General features: G+C 46.5%; 1 protein-coding gene across 5 annotated transcripts in view; it reads left to right on the forward strand.

Moving 5' to 3' along the window:
- Window positions 1-27,795, forward strand: part of CENPE (centromere protein E) — a 2,471,681-nt gene that overhangs the window by 1,233,398 nt on the left and 1,210,488 nt on the right. For all 5 annotated transcript variants that reach the window (XM_069630970.1, XM_069630968.1, XM_069630972.1 and 2 more), the window contains 2 exons: window positions 423-719; window positions 993-1,148. In XM_069630970.1, the coding sequence (XP_069487071.1) occupies window positions 423-719; window positions 993-1,148 (453 nt within the window). The remainder of the gene's footprint in view (window positions 1-422; window positions 720-992; window positions 1,149-27,795) is intronic.

Raw genomic sequence — 27,795 nt, forward strand, 5'->3', positions numbered from 1 at the left:
TCAGACGATAATTTCCCTTTGCCCTCCCTTGATGGAGTGCTTGAAATCTTTTACAGTTCTATAGTTGCTAAGTAACTTAACCTTAATCTTCCTCGGGCAGGGGTAAGACTGAGGTTTTGGCTCTTTTCTCGCTCCATATGTACACCTGTGATGTCTAATTTTGGGTGGTGAGTGCCAACATCCCTGAACATTAGTGTGCCTCCTGCTATCTGAACGTTTCTGAAGCTTTACTTGCATGGAAGCTATTTCTAAAATTGTCATCTGTCGGATGAAAGTCTTTGTTCTTTTGTGCCATCATCTTTTTTTTCTACAAACTCACCAGTGATGAATTTAATGTTGTGTCATCTAGCCAGACACACCTTTAGTTCTCCATCTATGTATGTTTACCCCAATTTCTTAAGTGCTTGCAAATATATTTTCAGTTGTCAACTTTAAAGGAAGATCTGCAGAAGAAGACAAATGAAAAAGAAAACATCCTAATGCTGAAAAAAGAATTGGAACAGAAATTATCTTCTGATATTAGACAGCTTGAAGAGCGATTGAAGTCAAGCGAATCTGCATTTGAAATGTTAAAAGGGAAACGGTGTGCAGAACTGCAGGAGCTACGAGAGCGTGAGACAGATCTAACTTCTGAAATGACTCAGATGGAGGCCACAGAGGAAACACTGAAAGTTGAGGGAGGAAAGCATAATGAGGATGCTCAGATGAGTTTGAGACAAGTAAGCCAGTGTTTCATGGAAATGCATGACTGCAGCTAATCTTAGCACAAAACAATGGCAATTTTAGCTGATGAAAAAGCTTTTTGAATTTAAATTTTCAAAAATATTCTATTGTCCTAGATATGTATTTTTTACCATGTTTTCATTTTTTACATTGCTTTTGGTTCAGAATTTAAATTGTTTTTATAATTTTCCTCACAATTCTATATATTTCACACACGCATGCATATTGGCTCTTATTTATGATCACTAATATATGCACATTTCTTTCAGTCGATAGAAATTGAGGATGCACTGAGGATGGCTCAAGAAGAACTTGCACAGCAGAAATGTGTGGTCAATGAGTTAAGGCATCAAATCGAAGTATATTCTTTAAGCATTCAGGACAAATCTTTAGATGTGGCAACTGTATCAAGCCTGGAAGAAAAGGTACTTGAAGTAAAGCTTGGTATTCTGCTTATTATATATAATATGTTATATTAAGCATTTTTCTCTGCGCACATTGCTACCTATAGCGTTCTTGAAGGGCTACGTTTTGTCCATGTTTAGGGGAGTTGTGGCCCACTTGTCTAAACAGACGTATCTGTAGAGTGAAAAGGAAATTGGTAGACTGTAAGAATGAATGTCAAAGGGGGTAGGCAGGACACTAAACAGACAAACAAAAGTCAAGGATCGGAGAAATATAAGGGTAGTGTATGATTTTGATAGTCAAGATGCATATATAAGTATAGGTGTTAAAATCAAACGAAAATTGGTTTCAGATAGGGAAAGTAAGCTACCCATACTAGCAAGAAAAAAGTAATGTAGGCACGTACAGTGCGGTATCAGTTCTATTTGAAGTCATTTGGGCAGTCCAGGTTTAGGGTGCACTAAGGTTGACGTTGTTAACTATACTCTATGCCAAGTAGGGATAGCTGCAAACTCTGGTGTACATAGGTATTGCCCTAACCTCTTCCGAAATTACCATTATCCAACAGGGTACACAGTAAAATTGCCCTTATCCAGTTATATCATAAGTGATTTAATCGACACATATGATAAAAAAATAAAAACCTTGCCCTAGCCACATATGATACAAATAGCACACAGCCTTGCCCTAGCAGGCAGGTGTTTCGACCAAGATTGGTCTTTCTCAAGGCTATTGGTTGGCAAGTATCATCCTATACAAATGTATCCCTTAAATTGTCAAATCCACATCAATTCAAATGAATAGATATTGATAACAAGTGTCTTGATAATGTGAATTCCCTGAGGAGAGAGGATGACAAAGGAAAATAAAAAAAACTGTTGAACCATTTTGGCAAATCATAAAATATTAAGATGCAATCATGATACAGAAAGTCCTTATCGTTCAAATCAACACATAGTGGTGCACATTGCTGTGAGACCCACAAAAAGCCAACGAGCAGCGAATAACCTGCACTCCACTAATTGATACAGGTGTGACATAATATCACTTGTTCTCCTTTTGAATTTTTTCCTGCGCCATGATGCCTGGCTCAAAGCCTTAAGGATTCTTGCTTTGTCAGGACTGCAACACTAAAATGTCCATCACGGATGCACACAAAATTGTCTCGGGGTGGATCATGATGTAGAGCAGTGTGGGTCCTGTCAGTCGATGAATCCCAATGATGTCACGGAGCATGCGGCTAAGGTGGGCTAGGTTGTCCTAGGCTACATCACTTCTGAAGTATTCCCTTGGAAAGAAGCAGGAGAAAAGGAGGCATAACGAGGCAAGGGAACATTTGCACTCTTGTTTGTAGATAGTCGATTCACTCCTAGTCTTTCTTCTCCATCAATAAGAAGAGGAGACACACATTTTGGAGGCATGAAAGCGACTCTTCTGACTAAAGCCAACTTAGTAAGGCCTTGTTTCCTTCTAAGCATGCGCCTTAAGAACAGTGGGAGGAGTTCAAAATACACATGCTTGACATTTTTTATGCCTTGACTGGGTGCAGCTTCACCTTAACGGCAGAGTTGATGTCTGAAATGAATATATTGGCTGGAAGTAATTTTCAGGAGGGGTATCCACATGCTTTGCTTTTGCGTCTCCGATTAGTTTGGCGCCTAAATTCCAAATTAAGGCCTCAACGCAGACAATGGTGTATTTGACCCTGAAATCCAAGGCCCGATTTTTAAAATCTGTGTAGTTGACTTTTCATGAGGAGTTGGATACCATTCCCCATGTACTGAAGCCCCTTCTAGTGCTGGACCAGGCCCAGCTACCTGACTTCATGGAAGACTAGATGGAGCTCTTTGGTTTGCCAAATGATCTACACGATCCTAGCGGCTTTGACACAGCACCCAATTTTGGGAGTCATCTGTTTAGTCATCCAAACCACTGTTGAAAAGATTGTGATGCCTTTTAGGCCTAAGAGTTTCGTCCAAGCCTCTGATCCGTTCTGAATTGTTGGATATCCTAGATAAAAGCATGCCCAGTGAAAAGGTCTTGCCTCTTAGTACAGCCTTTTCTGACTCTGCCCTGGCTCTATGGCAATCGGTGTATTCCACTCAGTTGACAAGGGGCTCACAAAAACACAAAAGCTGGCCCACAAGTGGCCACACTTTCATCCGACAGTACTCTTCTCTGTGGAACTTCGTGGTTGAGGCAGCTATTGCTAACCGGTTTAGCCTTCCAAAAGATGCATGTGTTTGCATCTAAAGTTTTTGCTTTAGGGAGAATGGCTTTGAAGGTGGTGAATACCTCCCTTGTCCTGGTAAAGTTTACTCATGTGCTGTGGTCAGTAATCGCTGAGACTTGAGCGCATATGCCCGAGGGAGAGATATGGATGGCTTCCTGGACATTGTGTCTGATGTGTGAAAGGCAGTATGCCAGGTGCGGCAGGATGATTTGGATGCAGCAGTTGGTACTGTCCCATCCATTTGTATTCAGTCCTTGATGCGCTGGTTCTATCTTAAACAGTCAGGCTTTTCCCCAGACATTGGACAGTGAGGGACTGAAGTGGGTGATTTTTCATTCCGTCCCTGCCACGCATGTATCTATTTGTCAGGCAGGTATCATGAGCGCCTGCAACCCTCTGCTCAGCAGGGTGCCTGTCATCACCTGCCCCAGAGTTCTATGCGTTTCACGCTGCATTCTTCTGTCGAACCAGACAGGGTACAGCGCATCATCCGGAGTCGCCTGTTTTACCTTAATGCCGCTCTGCTGTACCAACCATGCGAAAGGGGGCCAATGTCACTGCCTGATTAACCCACAGTCCTGACTCTTTGCCACAGGGTGTGTGGCTTCTTTCCCACCGACTTGTGTACTGCAGAGTTGTCAGGTTTTAGTGCTCCCACCATTTTTACATTCCATTCGAGCACCTTCACACGGTTCGATCTCCGCAATTCGGTATCATAGCCCCATCAAACTTGTAGGATCTGTGCACAAAGGGCTCTAAAGCTGTCTCTGATTTCGGCGTGGATTGAGGCAATTGTAAGTGATTTTAGTGTCCATGGGATAGATATTGGCACTGGAGCTCACTGAGGAATCATCCAGCTATGTCTTCGGCTTCCTTCACCCCCTCTCTCCATTTTATTATTTGTGGTTCTACATTTTTAAGCTTATCCACGAGAAAGGATGCATGTGATTAACAGTTACTTGCCAGTATCCTTTCATCAGATCAATTGTGAAAAGAAAGACAGCAGTCCCCAATCGATGAATCAGATAATCTATCCCGGGCATGAGAACCGTTGAAATGGGATACTGCATTCACCTTTCTGAAATCGATACAGAACCTCCACGACTGATCTGGTTTGTCAACAAGCACTATCAGGGATGACAAAGGACTCTAAAATGGCTTGATAATGTCAGACTTGAGCATATTCTCCAACATGGGGTCTGGCATGGATGCTCTTGAATATTCCCTGTCATCAGGCTGGGAATCCACGGTAAAATTTAACAAAGAGTTCACTTTCACTTTAAAACTGTATTCCTCCTCTAAACCAATCACCGTCTTCGGGCTCATACTGCCCCCATCCAATGACCACCCTCTCCCTAAGCTGCACTCCTGGAGGCCATCTTCAAATTTTTACCACATGCTTCAGTGTTGGAAGTCCTCAAGCTGCTCTCTGAGCTGTTTTTGTGCTATTTCAGATTTTTTCCAAAAAACGTTTTTGAATTTGGCCGATTTTTGCTTGATCGTCTTCAATGAAGGACAGAGACCAACGGCGGGGATCCACTCCTGGCAAAGATCTTCATCCACCGTCGGATCATCATCGAAGTTTCAAGAAGACCCAGCCTTGGGCTTACTTCACGCCTTTCAAACATGTCTGAGAAGAAGGAAAGCAGAAGCCTCTTCAAACTCTGTGCGAAGTGTGGATTAAGGAATGTATTCGTGGAAGATCGGCATCATAAATGCTTATATTGCCTGCATCTGGACCGCTATGAGGAGGGATGCTAGGTGTGCCGTGGTTTCTCGAAGAAAACCAAAAAAGACAGCTACCGCATATTGTCAGCAATGGCTCAAGTCGAGCAAGGCCACAGACTTGTCCTCCGGGCAGGGTCAGGCCATATCTAGGACCGGCCGATCTGAGGTGCGAACACCCTCCGGGAGGAGGTCGAGATCCTTTGAGGACGCCCTGCTCGCGGGATTCCAAGAGAAGGTCAAGCTCCGACGCTGGGTTCGCCACTGATGTGGGTCCAGAGCCAGGCAGAACGCGATTGCCATCACCCTCAGCCTGCACGGTGAACCTGCCAACGAAAAGGGCCTCTTCCAAAAGAAAGCACCTAATCCCGTCCAAACTGTGTCAGCGGATAAACCGACGAGGGACAAGTCCGGAGAGCATTCATTAAAGCTCACTAAGACCTCTCAGCCTGCCAGGTCAACTGAGTCAACGAGGGCTCTGTCAAGGAGGGCCTCGACGAGTACATCGTAGACAAAGTCGACAATGTTCACCATGACAGCGTTGAAGTAGAGTGGGTCCGCAAAGGTAGTGTCTGCCACGACCACCCCACGGGTGTCCTTACCCCTGAGGCGAGATACAGCTGCAGAGGCAGCGATGAAGGCATCAGCCACTCGGAGGTCTGGGAAAGACCCGACGACCGCATCGACCCAGCAGCCTCTTGAGAGGGAGAAGACTCTCCTCCCCCGGTGGAACCTCTTTGGTATGTGGACCCACAGGCTGCTCCAGATAGACCGGAGCAGATTTACTCAAGTTCCGACGAGGAAGACGATAATCTGTCCGATGATTACTACACAGATCCACAAGGGGGGAGGATCTGTGGACAGTCGGCTTAAGTCCCCTGCTCGCAAGAGGAGATGCGTCAGTCCAGACCACGCCTTTCACCCTTAGACCGAGAGACGTGTCGCTGGATATTCTAATGACTCTGCACACACTGGTCACGTAAATAAAGTGGAGGATGCCCCTGGCACACGGGCCTACGCTTCAAGAGGACCCTCTGGATCCTGAGAGGTTGAGGACGCCCACTTGGGTGAGAAAGTTTAAGGGGGGACGCTGACCCTCCACCACCACCTCATCGCGACACGACCCCACCCCACCCCACCCGGAGCCCCGGCTTTGCCGACGGACTCAGGCACGGACATGGCTACGGGCACCGACGAGGACAACAACTTTGTGCCAGCTGACTGAGAAACATCACAGGTGGACGAGCCCCATAGGGCTTCCCCACAATACGAAGTTGGATCTTTTCACTCCATGATGTCAAGGGCCTCTGACCAGTTTCATTTGGTTTTCAAGGAGACTAAAAAAGAAGGGTTCCTGTACCAGTGGCGCGAGTCAAGAAGAAAGACCATCATGTCTGTTCCCTTCCTGGACTACATTGGGAGGAAGGCCTGGCGCTAATGAAGAACCATAGTACAGCCCTGCGTGACAGATTGGAGAAAAAGTACAGGGTACCAGATTCAACGCTAAGGTACTTAAGGCCTCAACCCTTGCCTGACTCAGTGTTCTCAGCCGCAGCGAGGAAGGGATCAGCGAATCCATCGCCGGCAGCCAGGGTACCTCCAGACCAGGAGGAGAAGAAGCTGGATGCAATGGGCAAAGGACTGTGCCATTTGGACATCATCTTATTCTCAGATGTTGGGAGGAGAACAAGAACCTTTTGTCCAATGGAAAAAGATCTAAGCAATTCTCTTGCGATAAGAGATCTATTGGCCTTGCTGTACATTTACTAATTGAGCATGGACTATGCTTCTTACTGTAGCCATGTGTGCCTTTACACGCCTGGTTGTTTGGGAGAGGGCTGATGTGCTCCTCCCATGTCTCACGTAACATCGAGGATGTCACGTGGCTCTCTACCATATAACAGTGAAAATTGGGAAAACCCTGTTGACTGTGGTGTTTTCCAGGCGGCAAAAAGGTCCCAGGGTATCATGTCCCTGTTTTGGCTGTCTGCCTGAACTAATTTTTTTAGGACATAGAATCATTCTGTGGATCACCCACAAACTGATGGTTTGAATGTAGTCCCCTGGTCTGTTAGGATCTCCTTTGGGAACCCAACCCATGAGACAAAATGTGACTAGATGTTTTAAAATGTGTTGTATTGTTACGTAATGGGAATGCTTCAGGATATCTTGTTGCATAATCCCGAATTAGCAATATATATGGGTTTCTCAACATAGAGGGTTCAAGAGGTCCAACTATATCCATGCCTATCTGGGAAAAGGGCACGTGAATTATAAGCAAAGGCTGTAGCAGGGCAGGAGGGGGTACTTGAGAACTGGTCTTTTGACACAGAGCAAGGGTAAGTACAACATGTTATACACGGCTTAAAATTTTTCCCTGGGTCTTGGCTGTTCCCAGATGTCCACCGTTTAAATGAGTGAGCAATTTCCAACACCATTCCTTTTTGGCTTTTGGGTACCATTATCTGAGACCTGGCCGGTCCCATTATGATTAAGATCACCTCTATATAAGAACCCAGAATGTAGGAAAGAGAATGTCTCCCTTTCCGTCTGCCTTCCTCCTCATATAACACGTGAAGGAAAGCCTCAGCTAACATGGGGTCATTTCTTTGGGCAAACGCCAAATCAGGAATAATTTCAGTTTCTTCCCCAAGAATCTTTAGTGGTACTGCCTCGGGTATGGGTTGTGAATCTTTATCTGACTCCCCAAAACCTTTGCTCCATCTGTCATATAAGCTTTCTTAATTTCCTCGGGTCCAGATTCCCTGAGCTGTTCTTTCTGCAGCATTTACTTGATTTGCATTTTTCCCACTGTTCTGAATAAGGATCTATGTCACCTCTGTAGTCAGGGTCTAAGACGCCTGCTGAGACCTCTAACTCATGTCGCCAGGCTAGACCTGATTTAGAGGTGAGTCTAATATAAGTACCTGCAGGGGAGTTCAGGACCAGGTCAGTGGATATCAACACATTGTTCCCAGGTTGTATCAATTTTCCCCTACTACTACATAAATCAAATCCAATATAATGTTCTTTAGCTATTGTGGGATTGGAAGCTCTGTTGCTAAGTTTGTCAAACTTGAGGGTTCCTCAGTTTTTATCAACTGAACCTGATCCCATACCTGAAACCAAATGTTAAGGGTCAGGAATGTAACTTGGTCACAGTGGATTCATGTTTTTGGCCATAGACTTTTATTAAAATGTGTTTGGAAACTGTCCCTGCTCTAAGAAATATTTTCCCTATCAAAACAAAACTAACGGTCCTTTGTCAGAATGTCCAAAACAACAAGTCCTGTGTCCAAAGTACTATTCTGACCCTCAATTCTAAAATCAACTATAAAGTGAAAGTCAAATGTCTTTAGCCTTAAAGTGTATACATGTTCAAAAGCACAGGAGTGCCTTTCAGCTCCTGCTGACCTTCATCTTGGGTCCATCCAGCACCCTGCATGTCACATTGGGCTATTACCTTTAAAAGAAACCGGCACCTCTAAAACGGTTGACCGAGATTCAAAGGAGAATCCACTAGACCAGATGTCCCCGAAATGCCCGCCTTCACAGCAAGCCGATTAGCCATGCATCATCTGCATACTGCATCCTGCCGGGAGCCAGCAGGCGAAGCTGACCCCCTGGGAAGGCCAACTGGAAAGGCCATCAAACTTAGCCCCTGTCATGCACTGGATGCCTCAGCCCCAGCCCTTTCCTCAAGGACATGCTTTTTGAGCAGCGCTGTCGCTGTGGACCCAAATCTGGATACCCGGAGGACTACCTGCTGCCGATCTGCAGCCCACCCTGAAAGCGACATCCAGCTCTGCAAAGGTAAGCCGCCTGCAGCTGTTCTTACTAGCACTGCGCTATCCCCTTGCTTTCCCCCACGCGCTTACGTTATCTGCCTCATGTTTCCAGATTATATCTATGCCAAGACTGAGACCCTACCTAATGCCTGAATATCCCTCCCATCTCCATCTAAGCCCGCTACAGCCTTTGCACCCCAACACAACTGTGCACACACCAAGGTACTCGGCTCCGGTCCAGCCAGTGAGCACTCCTAAGAAACCTGCCCTACCCACCAGCAGACAACCTCCTCAGCAGTCAAGTGATCTACTTGGTGCCTCGCCCTTCCTGTCTTACCCTCAGGTCCATCCATTGCCTCCCCAAACCCTGGAAAACTCTGAGCTTAGCCCCAGCTGCACGCTATTACCTAGCACACTCATGCACTGTACCAGACAAAGGGTAACAACCTGCCCCTGAGGCAATCACTGGCGTAGCGCCATGAAGCAGCCAATCTGCAGCTCTAGCACATACCCACCACACTGTTTGCTCCCAGCACAGCCCCTTGCTGTACAACTCAGAAATCTGTGCTTCAGGCAGTGACTCTGCCCCACTGAAGACCCTATTGCCAGTGACCTCGCTCTTGTCTACCACTACGCTTCAGACAACCCTGTCCATTGTAGCTCTACTAAAAACCCACAGGACTCTACTCGCCCGCAGGACATGGCTACCAGGAACAACCGCCTAAGTGGGTGCATGGCCACCTGTTCCCCATGTCTAGATCCTGGATGTCTGCCAGGCATAAGGAAAACACTAGAACCAAACTCGCCTCCACCCTTAACACCAACCACAAGGGACCCCTCTACCCTGCTTTTTGCACAAGCACCTAACTATAGACCTACAGCCTACTCCAAAAGTAACAACCCCACCTCATGTACTGCACCTCTCCAATATGCCTTGATCAATGCTAAGTCCCTCCCAGCCCACGCTTTGGATATCAGTGACATCACATCATTGAGCCTTGACATCCTGGCCGTCATAGAAAACTGAATCTTGGCTACAATGACCCCCTTGTCAGTACTGCTACAGCGGTAGCCAACACTCTGTGCCCTAGGCTTTCTACATCGGGTTAGCTCGCTAACGCACTCCAAAGGTCGCACTCTGGATTGGATTGTGGCCCTCAACTTCCAGGTTGCAATTTCCACCACAACACGTGCCCCTGGTCCTATCACCACTTAATCCACTTCTCTATATCGCCTATAGGACATTCCACCCTGCCCCCCCCCCCTGCCCTGACACTAGCCTGCAGCTCCAGCAACCTAAACAAGAAGTGCTTTGCCCTGGCACTGATTTCACTCATACCCGAGTCTTTCCTCCCTACTGACCCCAGTTCCCTTGCCGAGCTGTACACAAATGTATTTACTACATCTATTGACACTATTGCCCCTCTACTACCTTGAAAAGCAAAACCCACAGACCACAGGACTCGTGGTTTACACAGGACCTTCTCGACCGCTGCTCCAACGCATTTCACTGCTGTATTTTTCATCGCGTGTTTTTTCATCGCTGTTTTTAGTTCGAAAAAAACTCATGGTTTTTTTTGGGGGGGGTTAAAAAATTAAATATATGGTTGTGGGTATAAGGGAATAAAAAAAAAATAGCGGGGATTGGGGGGTAACCAAGGCGATGAAAAAACCTGCGATGAAAAATACTGCTGCGAAATAACGTAGAACCCAATAAACGGTTAGCGGAAGCTAATTGGAGAAAGTCACCAACCAAAACAAACCAGCTCGAGTTCACCTCCGCTTCCAAACGGTATAAACGCGCTATGATTCTGGCTATGTCTACCTCCTATAACACCTGTCTCAATGGGTTGCTTTTCTGCCGCAGATAACTCATCTGATACATATCACATCCAGCTTCGCTGCTTCTGAAAAATTTGGGACAGGGGGCATAGTGGACCTCGACTCGGCCGTCGATTGTCGGTCCATCTTGCCCGGTACTCTATCGTCTGCTCCGGTTATGATGCAAGGCGTTGTATATAAATCTGTCACTACGCCCCATACCTCAGTTCCTTTTTTCTGTGCACTTATCGCGCTGCTTGGGAACATGGTCGAGTCTTCGACTTATTCAACGTTTTCATCAGAAATCTTTATATTTTTTCTAATTATGCCTCTGGTGTCTCGGCACGAGTCACAGGACAGACTGGTGTGCATTGTGTGCCAAAATGCAGCCAAAATCCTTGGCGATCAGGCTGCGAAGCTCGCGCTAGGTCGACTGCCCTCAAAATCTCTGGCACAGTCAGTGGTTCGGTCCTCGGAGGCTAAAACCGAGGGGCATAACCCAGAGAGAGAACATCAGTGAAAGAAGAAAGGGTCCCAGTCAAGGAGCCATTCTTCCTCATCATAAGAAGAAGAGGCATCACTCCCATCGTCGGGACTCCAATTTGTCGACGGAGAGAGGTAAGCCCTTGGCCTAGCCTACCACTCAACAGGAGTGTGAGGATTTCAAAACCTTGCATCCTCAAAATGTTCAAGAAGCATGCCGCTATAGGCTGAGGTGTCCCCTCTCTATCCCAAGCAGCAGGCCTCGGAGGCAAGCGCAGCGCTCAGCGTTTCCGACCCCTCACATGCCCCAGTTCCGACGCCATCAGTGTTGAGGATGGAGGCGCCCAGGCACTCGATGCCGGGTCCATCCAATGCTTTTCAAGGTTCCAATGCCTGAGCCTTGTCAATAAATCCTTCACCCCACTCTTCCGGTCCGAATTTTTTCGGCACTATGTAAACCATTTTGAATGGATTGTGTCATCCCACGTATTCCTCATCTTTGATATTTGTTTCTCGCCAATAATTCTACACCAGAGGCCGCTGTGCTCGATGTCGTGGCATCTATGTCCCTGGAGGGCTGCCGCCAGGTATCGACGTCATCAGCAGTACAAATGGCTCGAGCTGCGCCAGTTGGCTTCAGTTAAGTTTTTCCGAAAGCTTTGCTTCGAGTGTTGAACGGCACGCTTCAGTTTTATCAAGAAATGTCTTAATCTTCCAATCATTCGACCCCAGGGTCTGGTTTAAAAAAATGCCAGGACTACGGGCGAAGATGTCTTACTGATCCCCACTGCGTCTGCCTGTGGTGCCTGGGTTCCGCACACAGAACCGATGACTGCAGGTCCTTTCAGGCCATGACAGGAAAAGCTCTCAGGGAGCGCCAAGGTAAACTGACAGTGTGGAGGGCGGCTTCAAAGTCCTATTCGAAGAGGGATAAAAAGTCTGGGGACTCATCCCGGCGCAAAAAGTCAAAGAAGTCTCAGTCGAGGAGTCGGTCGAGACCTTCTTCGTCGAAGAAGAGACACCATAGGTCTCCCTCTTGTTCATCTGATTCCTCTACTGAGGCTATCGGGTGCCCAAACAAAAATGATTACCCCCCCAAAAATGGGATGCTTTCAAGAGTGAAATGTTGCGTGTATCTGAGAATGTGGCCTCGACACGCTCGAAGGAATCCCGCAAAGGCCATGCCCCGGTCACTCCTTCGGACGATTTAGGGATGTTAAAGACTACCAGGGATGTCAAAGACTACCATGGCAAAGCCGAGTGTCAAACCGGTGAGTCGCTCTCGGTCCAACGAGAAATCGTCGACAATATCATCTGAAGAATGTAGTCCTTCTGCGATATCTCCGAAAAAAAGCTAATTTTCGACAGAGTCAAACCTGGCGATGCAAAAAGTCAAAGGCAACGCCGAGCAAAACATGGCTATTGCCAAAACCTTCATCGACAGAGTTGTCGAAGACTTCGACGCCATTGTCGAAGGCACCATTGATGTCATTGTCGAAGCCAGTGTCAACGCCATTAGCGTCATCAGTGCCATTGTCAAAGCCAGTGTCTGCGCCTTCGATGGTCACTTTGACCATTTCAAGGCCTCTGCCTTTTCTAGAGAAGGCTTATAAACCTACACCGAAGAAAGACTTTCAAGTCTATGCCCTCAATTTATGAGGAAGAGCCAGCCTCTGAAGAGGATTTGATTTTCTCCCGTCAGCTAGTGGTATAGACATTTTGATGGAGCTGGAATTTGGCTGGCCTGATCCAGCTGAACAGGTGGATTCTGCATACCGGAGCCTCATGAATAGAGTCATTGAGTACGTGGGCTGGAGCAGAAATTCTCCCACCTATGAGCAAGATGATATAACGGATATTCTGAGTCAAGGCCCTCAGAAGGACCCAGTATTACCTTTTCATGAGGTCCTTCAGAGGAAGGTCATGGCAAACTGGGAAACTCCAGAATCTGGACTTGCTGTAAACAGGAACTTTGCCAGAAAATACAGGCCTTCTGTCATGGCCACTGGGCAAGAACCACAAGCTCCACTACAGAAAAGGTCCAGAAAAGCCTGCCCCGCCCGCATGCGCTTCGCATTAGTCTGCTTATAGCAGCGTAACGCTCACTGCCGCCTGCAGTGCATCCTTGCCTGAATCTAGCATCAGCCGCAGTCAGAGCGCATCCTTACCCGATTCCAGCAGCAGTCGCAGTCGGAGCGCATCCTTACCTGATCCCAGCAGCAACCGCAGTCAGAGGGCATCCTTACCTGATCCCAGCAGCAACCGCAGTCGGAGCGCATCCTTACCTGATTCCCAGCCAGTCCACTTTCGCCCAGCATAATCATGGATCCAGATATCCTTCACCCGCCGGCAGATCTTCGGATAACAGCATTTCAGTCTGACATCGCCAGAAGATCCCTGCAAGAGAAAACGACAAAACAAGGTTAGAAAAGCAATAAAGACATTACGCTAAGGTCGTGCTTAGACCAATCCTCACGCTTGACCTTAAAATCAAACTTACCACCTTTTGGGACATCATGAACTCCCTTTTCTTCCATTGGGGCCCACTTCTTGCACCGCAACTACCGCTGGGGCTCGTATTACCTACTGGGGAAAAGGAAAGACATTACCTAAAGATACGGACATTAATCATTATTGAAAGGATACTTTCCTTTGAAGTGGTTCAGCCACAGCCGGTCTGGGCTGCCACGCACATGGACCAGTGAAGAAACTCGGTCTATCTAAAGCACCCCTGCAGTGAGAAGTAGGATGGAGCGCTCGCCATCATAATTAAACAGGTGAGACTATATGGGTCGGCGCATGCTCACCACATTCTGGGAAGAAGGGTTCGAGGGGGACCACAGTCATATCACAGCATTCTCACGGCCTCTCACATTCTCGCAGGGGCAGTGCCAACAACCAGCGCAGTTCACAACACAAGAGCAGGGGATGAAGCCTGACCAAGGGGAGCCAGTTCCAAGGGGGCTGCAACCGTGCCCCAACGACCCCACAGAGACCAGGTGAGCGTAACACCTTCTAGTATTGATCCAGACTATTTGACCAAGCAGGGTTGATGCCTGGGCTCGTAAGATCTCATCGGGCAGTATGGCCTTGAAGTCTGCTAATGTTACTTTTACCCTTTCAAGTTTTACTTACACCCTGTGCGACTGTGTTAGCATGGCGGCCGAGCCCATTCTGGAAGGCGAGGAAAGAGACGGCTTCCTGGCTTTAGTGAAGGATGGAAAGGAGGCAGTGGGGGAGTGTCTGCAGTCAGGATTGGACACCGCTGACCGCATCAGCAGGTCCATGGCTTCTAGCACCGTACTACGCAGGTTTGCGTTGTTGAGAAAGTCGGGCTTTGCACCGGATGTGCAGGCCACACTACTCAATATGCCCTTAAACGGCTTGAGGTTGTTCGGCAGCTAGGCGGATTAGTCTGGAGAAGCTTCAGACCTCGAAGGCGGTGGCTAAATCACTTAGCGCTTCCATACATCAACCTCAACAGCAACCCTTTTCGGGCTCATCTTCCTGGAAGGGTTGTCCGTTTCGTTACTATTCCTCATTTTGAAAGGGAAGAGGACGGGTCGGACAAAGAGGACAAAAAAGATTACCTCGTGGTGGACGAGGAAGGGGTGCTATTTGTATTTATTTGTATTTATTTATTTGTATAGTGCACCAGGCCCAAGGGCATCCGGGCGCATATCTTGGAACAGGGCATTAGTACAACATTGGTGCAGAAAAAGTAATTACAGTGTGAAGGTTTTGTAGCGTCATACCTTGAAATGTACATAGGTTTACAGTGCGGAAAAGAGTTGTGATAGCAAGAAGGCATTATATATACAGTACCTAGTAATCACGATATACAAAATAAGAACCTAACAATGTTCGGGTGAGCACTATATATACAATAGCATCATAAGCAATATAAGATATTCAACATTAGCTACAGTTAGCATAAAGAATTTAATTACAAGAATTTAGTTACAAACGCAAGGAAGGTAGCGAGCTAAAGTCCTTAGTGGAGATGGTGGAGGAGTTCCAGCCCCAGCAGCAGTATCTTTTACCCTCAGCCACTGCTGCATCCACCTTTAAGCCACTCTGAGGCCTTGACACAGAAGACCCCTGTGGGAGGCAGAATCTCTCATATGAACGAATGGCGGGCCATTACTTGAGATGCTTTGGCACTGGAAACAGTAGCCCAGGGTTGCCTTCCTTTCCAAAAAAAGGCCTCAAGATCATCCACCGGGATACAACTCTGTCAAAATTCCAGATCTGCTTCTTATGCAGGAAATTTTAACCCTGCTAGAGAAAGGTGCAATAGAACATGTACCTGTAGCGGAGAGGAACAAGGGTTGGCATTCCCCCTACTTTCTCATTCCCAAGAAGGACGCAGGATTGAGACCCATCTTGGACTTGAGAAACTTGAACAAGTTCCTAAGGAAGGACAAGTTCAAGATGGTAACCCATTCTTAGATCCTTCAGGCTCTCCAACTCCAAGACTGGTTGGTATCATTGGACCTTCAGGATGCTTACTTTCATGTGCCAATCCCTCTCAAGCACATAAAGTACCTGAGGTTCGCGGTTGGCGGTTCTCATTATCAGTTTTGAGTTCCGCCATTCGGGCTGACCGCCGCCCCAAGGGTTTTTACAACTGATGGCGGTAGTGGCAGCGAGTCTCAGGAGAGGGGAGATTGACGTCTACGCCTACCTGGACGATTGGTTGATCAGGGCTCCTTCACCCAAACAGGCCCAGGAACATCTCAGAATCACCTGCCACTCCCTCCACAGATTGGGCTTCTCCCTCAACTACAAGAAGTCCCACATGATACCATTCCAAAAACTCCAATTCATCGGAGCAGTCCTGGATACTTCCTCAGGGAAATCCTTGCCTCCCGAGGTGAGAGCTCAACACATTCTGCAGATGGTAACAAAGTTCCAGAATTCCCAGCATCTGCAGGCCTTCGATTTTCTGAGGTTGCTTGGCCTCATGGCACCCTTCATTTTTCTGGTGCCAGAGGATCTCCTGAGCATGAGATCCCTTGAATGGGTTTCAGGACTCAGTGGTCACAATTCTCAGGGAATGTCAGATCTACTGCATGTTCTGAGCAGAGTTGCTCATGTTCTTCGATGCTGGGCTTGCAAGGACAATATTCTCAAGGGAGAATCTTTTTGGCAACCATGGGTGGAGATAATCGTAGTGACGGATGCCTCACTCACGGGGTGGGGAGCCCACACCAACGAACTGACAATCAGCGGTCGTTGGTCTCCATCAACCTTTTGGAGCTGAGGGCAATCAGACTAGCGCTGAAGGCCTTCCTGCCCTCTGTACGTGAAAAGAATGTCCTGATAAAGACAGACAACACAGTGGCCATGTACTACCTCAACAAGCGAGGTGGTGTAGGGTCACTACCACTGTGCAGAGAGGCAATGTAGCTTTGGTTCTTGGCAATACAAGAAGGAATCTCTCTATCTGCAGTTCACCTAGCCGGAGAGCAGAACACCGTGGCGGACGCTCTCACCAGGCAGAGCACATTCTCCCACGAGTGGGAACTAGCTCAGGAAGTCCTTCACCCTTTGGGGAACCCCTCAAGTGGATCTGTTCGCGACCAAAGCCAATCGGAAGTGCGAACAGTATTGCTCAAGGGAATTTCCTCCAAGAGGAGCTCTAGGGAATGCATTTATAGTGGACTGGGAATTTCCGCTTCTGTACACATTTCCTCCAGTCCCCGTCATTCCTCACGTGATCAGGAGGTTGAGAAAGTTCGGGAAATCCATGATCCTAATTGCTCCGGATTGGGCCAAGAGGACTTGGTACTTGGATCTATGGACATGTCCATCTGCCCTCCTATATGTCTTCCACAAAGAGAGGATCTTCTCTCGCAAGTGGAAGGTCGGGTTCTCAAATCCAGAGGTCAAAACACTCAGCCTTAACGCAAGGTTTCTGAGAGGCTGAGCTGCAAGGATTGGGACCTCCCGGGCGTCGTAATGGAGATTTTGCCAGCAAACAAATCCTTGTACCGGTGCCGTTCAGTAACTACTGCAAGGATAAGATTGTGGATCCATTTCAATGTGGCACTCCTGTGGTGCTTTCTTTTCTGTTACATTTAGTCAATCTGGGGCTCCAGATTGGAACGATAAAAGGATACCTGGCTGCGCTTTCCATTTTTAAGCGCTCCTCCAGAGAGGTCTCTTACTTCAAGATACCCTTGATTGTGCAGCTTCTAAAGGGTCTCACTAACGTGTACCCTTCAGTCCCATTTCATGTGCCTGTTTGGGATTTAAATTTGATACTAACATTTCTCATATGCATTCTATTCGAGCCATTACATACATGTCTTCTAAGGCTCCTTAAATTAAAACCAGTCCTACCAGGGGCCTGCAGGGTGAGTTGAGTTACAGGCTCTTTCTTGTAAGCCTCCTTATATCGGCATCCTCAGAGTCGAAGCATCAGTCCTGCCTAAGGAAGTCTCTGACTTCCATTTGTTGCAGAAGATGACACTACCAACCTTTTATCCTCCCCCTCATGCAGGTAAGGGGGAAAGAAAGGCTTCACAGGCTAGACCTTAAAAGGGCTCTAAGCTTTTATATTTCAAGACTTGCTAAATTGCGGCAAGATGATCAACTCTTCGTATACTGTCCACAAATTGGGCCTGGCGGTAGCCCAACAGACTATATCCAGATGGATAATTTTTGCAATTGGAGAATGTTAGACTGGCAGGTAATGAACCTCCAGATGGGCTAAAGCTCATTCGACTAGGGGCAGGGCAACTTCTGCGGCTCTCCAAAGGGGTGTCCCGGTACATGATATCTGTGCAGCGGCCACCTGGTTGTCTATGCACACATTCGTAAAGCATTACTTTTTAGACTCAACCTTGTCTCAAGAGGGTCTTTTTGCAAAGGCCGTGCTTCATACAGTCCATGACTAAATTAATTTGTACTCCCTCCTCCAAATTGTCACTGCTTTTGGAGTCTATCAAAGATGAGGAATACGTGGGAGGACACAATCCATTTGAAGAACAATTTACTTACCCCTGGTAACGTTCTTTCGACTGGATGTTCCTCTCTCGTATTCTTAATCACACCTCCCCAGTCTACCCCGCCGTAAAATTTACGTGTTTTACACTCTGCGCTTTCTGAGAGCTTGTGGTCTTGGGTTACGCCTGGTCAATTCCTCAGAACTGAAGCCAACGGGCGCGGCTCGAGCTATTTGTACTGCTGATGACGTTGATACCCGACGGCAGCCCACGATGGACATCAACGCCACGAAATCGAGCACAGCGCCCTCTGGTGTGGAATTTGTGTTTCCGAAGCAGCAATGCTGGCGAGATACAAATATGAGGAATACGTGGGAGGAACATCCAGTGGAAAGAACGTTACCAGGGGTAAGTAACTTGTTCTTTCGGCACCGATGACACAGTAGGTCAAGGGGTTGCCGACCCCGTTTTCATGGGCGCAGGTGGTGTTGACTATTTTGAAGACCATAGCTAATTGTTGGAGCTAGCTCAGAGCCTCCATGAGGCCAGCGGTTTGGATACCTCGCCAGACCTGGAATTCCAGCAAAGCCAGTTGTTAGGCAGAATTATATGCAGTACCCTTTGGGAACAGCACACACAATTAAGACTACAAGTGACGGTACAAATTCACCTTTGGTACAAGCCTGTACGTCACAGTTAAAGTGGTAGCGATGGCTGAGCAGCCAGACTTGAGTAAGTGAGCAGTATCAGATTGTTACACAAAGGACAACAATTACTATGATTCAGGCAAACACTGACTTAAGGTTTTCAAGTAAAAGAATATACATTTATTTCACTCTTAAGTTGTATAACATTACACTATTATGAGCAAGTTAAAAATCACACTCTTAATACACCACACCACTTCCCTTAAATTCCAGACAGGTTAAGCTCACAAAAGGAAGTGGGAGTAAAATGGCACTCTAGCAATTTAAAAGGGAGGGAAAACCAAAGTTAATAGAACTTGAACCACACCAACAGTAAGTACTCGGGGCAATTGAGCAATAGGAACTACAATGATAAAATCAGATAGAAAAGCCTTAGGGCCAAAGTCAATGGGTCAAAAGTCTTTTGCTCAAGATAATACAGTTCAGGGTAGTTTGCGGGAAAGTTCGTGCCACTGATTCGGGACGAGGTTGGTTGGCAGAAAAGTTAGTTCAAAGAGAAGAGAAGGACAAGCCCTCGGTTTGGAGAAAGATTTCAAACACTTTCACCACGGCTGAACGAAACGAACAACCGGATTTGCACAGTACCTTAAAACGGAGAGGAAGCTGTAGCTGAGGTGAACGTTCCTGGTAGTTCCTGCAGGCTCACGGTTTCTGAAGCGACTGTCGGACTGACAAGAAGTAGGAAGACTGGAGTGTCCTGCACTACCCAGGGAAGAAACCAGCAGCAGAACAAAGCAACGAATAAAAGGTGCGCTCCTTAAAACCCAAGCAGGGTCCGACCTTCCTGGCTGTCCGGCCCACTGTAGCTCAGTACAGCGAATTCGACCAGAGGAGGAGTCCTGGCTTGCAGTTTGGGCGAACTGGTTGGTCCCACCAGCTCAACGGAAGAGGTGTCCTGGAGGATCTTCTCTGTCGTCGGATTCTGAAGATTCGGACCTGCAGCAGGGCTTCACCGGGTGGTTCAGTCGTTGTAAGGGTCCTCTTCCATCAGCTCCTTGTTGGTTCTTTCGTTCCAGTGGCGACTCTCCCTTTCCAGTCCCAGAGACCTGCTTTTTGTGCAGTTTTCCCCCATTCATACAGACTGGCTGTCAATCACACAGCAGGGTGGCTGTCCTGGCAAGGACAGTCTCCCAGCCAATCAAACAGGAGTGTGACTTGGGTTACCAAGGGAACCTATGGCAGGGGTCCTAAGACCCTTCCCTCACATCCTGCCTACCCAGACTTTCAGGCACCTTAAGGAGGGCTTCTGTGCAGAAGCCTGCAAAAAGACTGAGAACAAAGGGACCAAACCTGGTTTGGCGCACAGAGTAAAGCACGAGAAAGACATTTACAAAAATAAATGGCAAATAAACCCAGCCAGAACCATAATAAAATATATATGGTCGAGCGGGTTTATGTTTGAGACTAATATATTAGCCTAAAACAATACTATGTTTATATAAGATAACCCGAGTACGAAAAATAGGGTAGTTACCACTGCCTCCAGCCAAGTCTTAGTGTAAAGGGAGCGAAACAATGCTCCAAGAGACTCCGACAAAAAGGGATAAGAATTAACCCTTTCCAATGCTCCATGTAAGAGGTTTATAGTGATAGTACTGAAAAAAAAGTCGACAAAGGTTTCGAAAAAAAAGTATCAGAAGTAAAAGTTTCGACATCAAATATAAAGCATGTAAAAAGTCATTCCGTTGAAACAAAAGCTTTGTACATACTAAATAATTATACTCGGGACAACATGAGCGCGTTAATTGTACCAAATAAAATGTGCACGTTATAAATGGGGGTGTCCCCTCCCCCAACCCCCTAACAGTCTCCTCCCACCAACCCTCAAAACCTCCTCCACGAACAAGCAAAACCAGATAGTACTTGCAATGCCGATAAAACACTAACAACCGACAACGAGTAAAGAACCTTATGTAAACATTGACACACAGCTGACAGTTAAAGACAAACTGCCAGTGTGTGAGAGAACCGGAGAACGAAGAAACATACAGGTAAAAGGAATGAGTAATGACAAAATGAAAGATATGACCTATAAGAAAGACATGGAAACAAAATTAACCAGCAATTATATATTTCAGATACGTGATGAGTGACACGATCGAGTATGTGAAGTCGCAGATGGGAGGAAACCAGTTAGTATATGGAGGCTATACGTACAGTTTGAAATGGTACGGAAAGAAAAAACGTACTGGAAGTGCACAGAGTACCAATAAACAAAGTGTACGGGAAGAGCAATTACTGAAGGGGAAAACATAAGAAGCAGCGGAGAGCGCAATCATATGCCCGACAATACTGCTATACTGATAAAAAAGACAATAAATGAAATAAAGAAAAATGCTGAGGCACACCAAAATGAGGCAAGTGGATCGGTAATGAGCCGAAAGTGTTAAAAATCCTGCTTCATATAGCGGCTCAGTTCCCAAATAGCAAACTGCTCCAACGTAGCATTAATAGAAAAAAACAACTAAAAGAAAACTTACCAATGGCACCGCGAACGTATGCCGAAATAGAAATTCCGGATATATTTTAAAAAAAAACTGAAAAGGGAGAAAAGAACAGTTTCTCTTCACAACACTAGAAACAAAACAAGAAAACATACTAATATTTACAACAAATTACAATTTATTACACCTAGGAAATTCAAAAATATGGCATGGCGACGCAACCTTTAAAGCATGTCCTCACCCATTTCAACAGTTTTACAGTGTACACGGCAGCATAAACGAGACAGTAATACCGCTGATATATGTATTAATGCCAAATAAAACTAAAGAATTGTACAGTTGCATATTATGTATGGGAAAATAAAGGAAGCTATTCTAGATAAAAAGCCTACACCAGTAGTAATGGACTTCGAACAAGGACAAATGAAAGCATTTAAATCAATATACCAAGACACAAATATCCAAGGATGTTTTTTTCATTTTGGCCAGGCCATTTGGTGAAAAATACAAAATCTAGGACTGTAATCAAAATATATAGAGAACAGCGAATTTCAACACAACATTAAACAAATATTTGCATTAGCATTTGTTAACGAGGAACAGGTAATTACATATTACGAAAAACTAATTGACACAGAATACTTCAAAATAAATGAACAGTTTACAGACTTACTAGACTACGTAGAAAACACCTGGGGTAGGGCAACTGACACGAAATGGAACAAGGAGAAAAACAAAATTTGCAATTTCACTATGGAACTGCTAGCTAGCAGTGAAAGAAAACAGAGCAAGAACCAATAACATTCTTGAGGGGTGGCACAGCAGAATAAATAAATATTTTAACATAAGCAACCCCTAAACTCTGGCATTTCATAAAGCACCTAAAAATGGAACAAGTGGCGCAAGAATTTAAAATAGCTCAAACAATCTCAATGGAACATACCCATAAAAAAAAGAAAAAATACAGGGATTATGAGGAACGTATAGTGACTATAGTCAACAGATTTGATACAATGTATGCTATAAACTATTTACAAGCACTATCATATAACCTAAAATGTTGAAAAAAAAGTAAATAATCACCAAAAAGACCAAGATTCACCATAATCTGGAATCCGCACCAAGAAGTCACCAGAAAAATCCAATTTCGCCATAATTGCCCAATCCAAACAATCCAGAGTACAGAATCCGCACAAAAATAATTGCCCAAAAAGTCACATTTCTCCATAGTTGTCCAATCCAAGGAATCCAGAATAAAGAATCCGTGCCAAAAACCAACCATCAAAAATGAACCGAAATCCATCCAGTATTAGAAAAAAAACACTCCAAAATCCAACAAATTAAAAAAAAATCCACACTCCAAAGGAAAAAAGAATCCAGAAACCCAAAAATGGAAAATTAGACTTCAATCGACGTAGTAAAATGCAAAATTGGAAAAAATGATACCCGGAAAGCAGCAAAGTAAAAAAATAAATAAACCATGACGCAATCCACGATGCAATACAAAAACAATCCAAGTTTAAAAAAAAAGGAGAGCTCCAGCAGAACCGCCCCACGCAAAGAAAGGAACTTGCAAAATGGCGTCCACCCACACATTATGTAAACGACGAATGTCGCACGTTATACTATAATGACATAGAAAAACAGAAAATCAATGACAATGCAGAAAATCATACAATGGCGCCATCTACTGGTCTAGTAACATAACACATTAGGAAAAGTTAGTAAAATAAATGTATACTTAGAAATTAAATAAATTGTTAATTGTAAAAAAAAAATGTATTAAATTGCTATATTAATATATTAGAAAAAAAAATAAACCAGCATGGATTTTTTTAACTATAAGTCTCACTGGATTTTTTTTAACCATAGACCATAATGTAGATAAACTATTCGAAAAAAAAGTTCACAAAAATGACTGTTCGGAAAAATGACTATTGGAAAAAATGTATTCACAAAAATTGCATTCTCAAAAATTGCATTCCAAAGTTTTGGTTTCGAAAAAATTACAGGATACCATGTAAAATGGTGTGTAGTGGGTCTGTGGTTAAAGTGACTAAAATAAAGTTAATGGCAACTTTATCTTTTGGGGGACAGTAGTCAGCCACAGAAAATGGAGTCAGTGGGAAGTCTCAAAGTCAAGCCTGTGTCACTGCCCTGAAGGTGCTCTGTAACGCACATGAAAAATGAGGCCATGGAGGAGGTGAGGCTCCAGTGCCCAAGAGCACACAAAAAGTGAAAACACACACAGCAAAACACATGTAAGAGTGGGAAAAAGGCTCACACTCTTACCAGGTGAAAAAAAAAAAATCCTTGAAATCCAGCAAAGCTGCTGAGGGACTTATCCATTAAGGGAAATCAGCCATTTATGAGAATTCTCCCCAACACCAGCCCTATACCCATAACTATGTGAAGTTCAGTGCTTTAGTAGAAGGGGTCATTGACACTTTAGGTTTGCAGTTTTCAGCAGTGCTAGTACAGGGGTACGACCTGACTGATATTCTAGACAAAGGTCTAGTTACAGAGCGCAACATGCCCCTAAACCCTGCAATTGCCAGCCCTCTCACCTTTCTCTGGCAGTACCCTTGTTCCATCCCCCCTGTCAGTTAATCATATACGGGAAGTATAGGCCGGTTAGAGGGCACCCGTCATTCCTTTCCTCTCACCATTTTCTGGACGGGCTTGCTATGCAAGCCGCTACAGTCTCTTCCAGACCAGCTTCTTCAACTTCCACTCTACCGCCCAACAGGGAAGTGAAGAAGGTTGATGCCGTGGCCAAAAAGGCTTTCACATCGGGCAATATGGCCCTTAAAGCTACGAATGTGGCTAGTGGCTTTGCAAAATATTCATTGTCTTCGGGCGGCAGTGGAGAATGCTGTACAGTACAACCCTGATAGGGAAATGCGCTAGGGCTTCTTGCAGCTGGTGGAGGATGGGAAGGAGGTAGCCAGGCAGTCGCTGCGAACGGGCCTGGACATTGCCGACTACGTGGCCCGATCTATGCTGTCGGCTGTAACGCTGAGGAGGCTGGCATACTTAAAATCTTCAGGCTTTTTGCCTAATGTCCAGATCAAATTACTGTACATGCCCTTCGAGGGTGATTTCTCATTCGGTCAAAATGCTGACAAATCGCTGCTAGATCACTGGGCCTGGCTGCACAGCCAGCGAAGCCTGCCTTCAGCTTTGCCTGTAGGACGAGGGGCTATAGGCAATATATGCCTTACGGCAGGAAAGTGCAGCTCCCACCGGCTAGAAGCATTTCTCGTTCTCCGGGAGGGGATGGGAGGCGGCTTCTAAGGGTCAGCAAACAGCAGCTGGGGCAACCCAGCCTCCTAAGCCGCTTTGATTTCCCCTCCCGCTACTTACCGTTTGGTGGGTGGTGGATAGAGTACTGGCCCCAGTGGCAAAGAATTACTTGCGATGCCTAGGCTCTACAGGTCGTTCGGTGGGGATATTGTCAGCCCTTCTTCAGAAAACCACTGGACAGGGGTCGCTGTTGCGCCCAACGAAGATGGCTGCCTCTGATAGAAGCTCCGGTACACGACACATCAGTCTGGCTTCGAAATCTACGCTCCGGCTATGAATATCCCTGCAAAGTGAGCCTTCTCTAGTGGAACTGCTGCGGCATAACCCTGCAAAGTGTCGCCTCAATCTACCCCCTACTGAGGCAGCTGTGTCCTACGATAGTGCAGCTAGCGACCTTGCGCCTTAATCCTTTTACCGCCGAGCGGCCGGGGCGCCCATCCGGAGGCCTCTGTGCCATTGACGGGCCCCCACTGGTATCCACGCTACTCATCCTGTTGATCGACACGGCAGATACTCAGACCGGAGCCCCCCCCCCTGTAGGGCTCCGACAGCTAGCGAATAGGCTGCCTTTGTGGCCCGTGCTGCGGAACCGGAGATGCGGTGTGGTGCTGCTGCAGACGCTGTCCCTGGGCTGCGCAGCACTGGAGCGGCCATTGCACGTCCGGACCCCATCACCCGCTGCGGGGGTGAAGCCCTTCACACAATACTGGCCCCCTTACAAGCTCCGGCGCCTGCTGTCCGGCCCCCTGGGTGGTGGAAGAGCCACTGCTGTGACGCCAACGCAGCTGCGGCAAGACCTGCTAGCCCTTGACCTTGATGGTCTGACATCCGCAGAGGCGGCCTAGCCTGCAACAACACCCACAAGGTTTGTGCCCCCCTCTGATCTGTGCGGGTGGGTGCGGCCTACATTGCGGAAGCCAGGGTGAACCGGATACGGCTCCTATTATCTTTGGGTCCACATACCACGGAAAGACCCCTGGGCCCCCCTGACTTTGGAGCTACCTGCGGTCCGAGCCCCATCGCCCCAACGCTCCCCGATGTGCGTGTACTGGAACTGGGGGGCCCCGCTGGCACTGCCCTTCCTGGTGCATAGCGGGAGCCGGACCAGGAGACTCACCACCGGACCCAAATAATGTGAAGGGCCAACCCATGTACTACGTTTGCAGGGGGCTGTTCTGCTGAGGTTGGGCTGATCTGGGTTGAGCGGCTGGGGCCCTCACAGGCTGTGGCATACATACTACATTTGGACTCCCCTGGACTGATCACTGTTCAAGCGTGGTTCCGGTGAACCGCGTTGTACCGGCCACATGGTGCTGGCGTGAAGGATGGCCTCCCTCGGACTTTAGTCCTGAGGCACTGGCCCCTGGTGGCATGCTGGGACTGTGCTACCCTAACTTGCTATCTTTAAGGGGCATAACATTGAGTAGTCCTGTTGCAGTACTATACTGGTGCATACTGGCTCCCCTATGTGGCCCTTGCACCTAACCCTGTTCAGAAATACATTGACGGTTGAATGGGCAGTACTGGGAGCCACTGATCACAACCGGACTGGCCCATCGTGAGTAAAGGGGTCACGCGTCTAGGACGTATCGACACACCCACTCTGAGTATGGCCCACACTACATTAATGTGAGGAGGAGTGGCCGCATAGCCTTGATTTCCAAAAAAGCAGCGCTACGGGACAGCTCTCCCCCCCACTACACAGTGACTGAGCGCCACAGGACCTCTCACCACATGAAGAATATACGAAAAACACTCACAGTTTAACAATATGTGTAACGGTCACTAGCATTGCAAACGCAATGACGAAGGGAACCGGGAAGAAGCAAAGCTCCATCAACAAGTTTAACAAAACTACACCGAAGGGGGCAGAGGGCTCAGGGACGGTCCAGATCAACAGGGCCTGTTAGGCAGAATCCTGTGCAGTTCCCTTAGGGAGCACTACCCAAGATTAGGACTACAGGCGAGAGCAATAAATCCCCTTTGGTATCAGTCCTTACTAGAAATATTTAGTTGGTAGCTGTGGCTGAGCAGTCAGACTTCTCTCAAGAGGGAGATGAGCAGTATTCAGGGTTTACACAATAGGCCTACAGTACTATGGCACAAGGAAACAGTGACTAAAACTTTGTAGTAAAAAAGTAGATGGATATTTATTTTATACACGTCTAGTAAAACACATTTATCACAGTCATCAAGCAAGTTAAAATAAGTCAAAGAGAAACATACACACTCCCTAGTTAAATTGTAGACCAAGTGAACCAGAGTGAAAACTGAACAATACGGCACTGTGAAAACCACACACAAGGGATACTCTAGCAATTTCTCACAAGGGAGGGAAAGCACATGTTATACAGAAATGTCTTCTTAAACACCCTAGCAACACTTCCCATAAGTTTGTGAACCAGTTTAAGCAAGGCAGTGCATCAGAATAGAAACTACTTAAATGAAAACTGAGCAAAATGGCATTTCACAAGGTTTAAAAGTGGGAAGGAAAGAGTGGTTATAAGAAGTAGGTGCACCAATACAGTTCTAGTTGAGAAGCAATCTAGAGAACACAGTTCTAACAAATTTAGCCAGAGTCAGTGTTAGGGAGAATTATCTGTTAAGGCTAATTTCCCAAACCTAGTGAGTCCCCCAACAGCTTTGCTGGATATTTGGGGTTTATTTTTTTCTCCTGCTAAGAGTGAGACTCTTTTTCTCCCACTCTTAGACATGATTTTAGCTATTCTTTGACTTTGTAATGTGTTTTATGGGCTATGGGGTCTTTTACTCCATAGGGTTTCATGTGTTTTTAGTAAGTGTGTTACACAGCACCCTCAGTGCAGTAACACAGGGGTGTCGTAGTGACCCCCAAACATAGACTCCATACCCGGGGACTGACTACTGTCTCCCAGGGCATGTAAAGTCACCATTGACTTTACTAGTCTTAAATTGCGAACAGAACCAGTACAAACCATCATATTGTGGAAGTACTGGTAGGGGTAATTAGATTGCCCCTGGGTCTGTTTTTCGAGGGGGCACTGTGCAGTCCCCCCTCGTCGAGTTTCTGGCTGGTGGCAGTGGTTACCACGCAAAATATTCCACCAGAATATTTCCTATGGGATTTTCCCATTCATTTTAAACGCACCACTTTTTTTTGGTACAATGTTAAAGATACCGCCGGGTTATTTATTTAATATTTATTCCCTGGTTGGGTCTTTGTGCCAG

This window comes from Ambystoma mexicanum, chromosome 6q, assembly GCF_040938575.1.
Source record: "Ambystoma mexicanum isolate Mex_15411 chromosome 6q, UKY_AmexF1_1, whole genome shotgun sequence".
NCBI lineage: Eukaryota > Metazoa > Chordata > Amphibia > Caudata > Ambystomatidae > Ambystoma > Ambystoma mexicanum.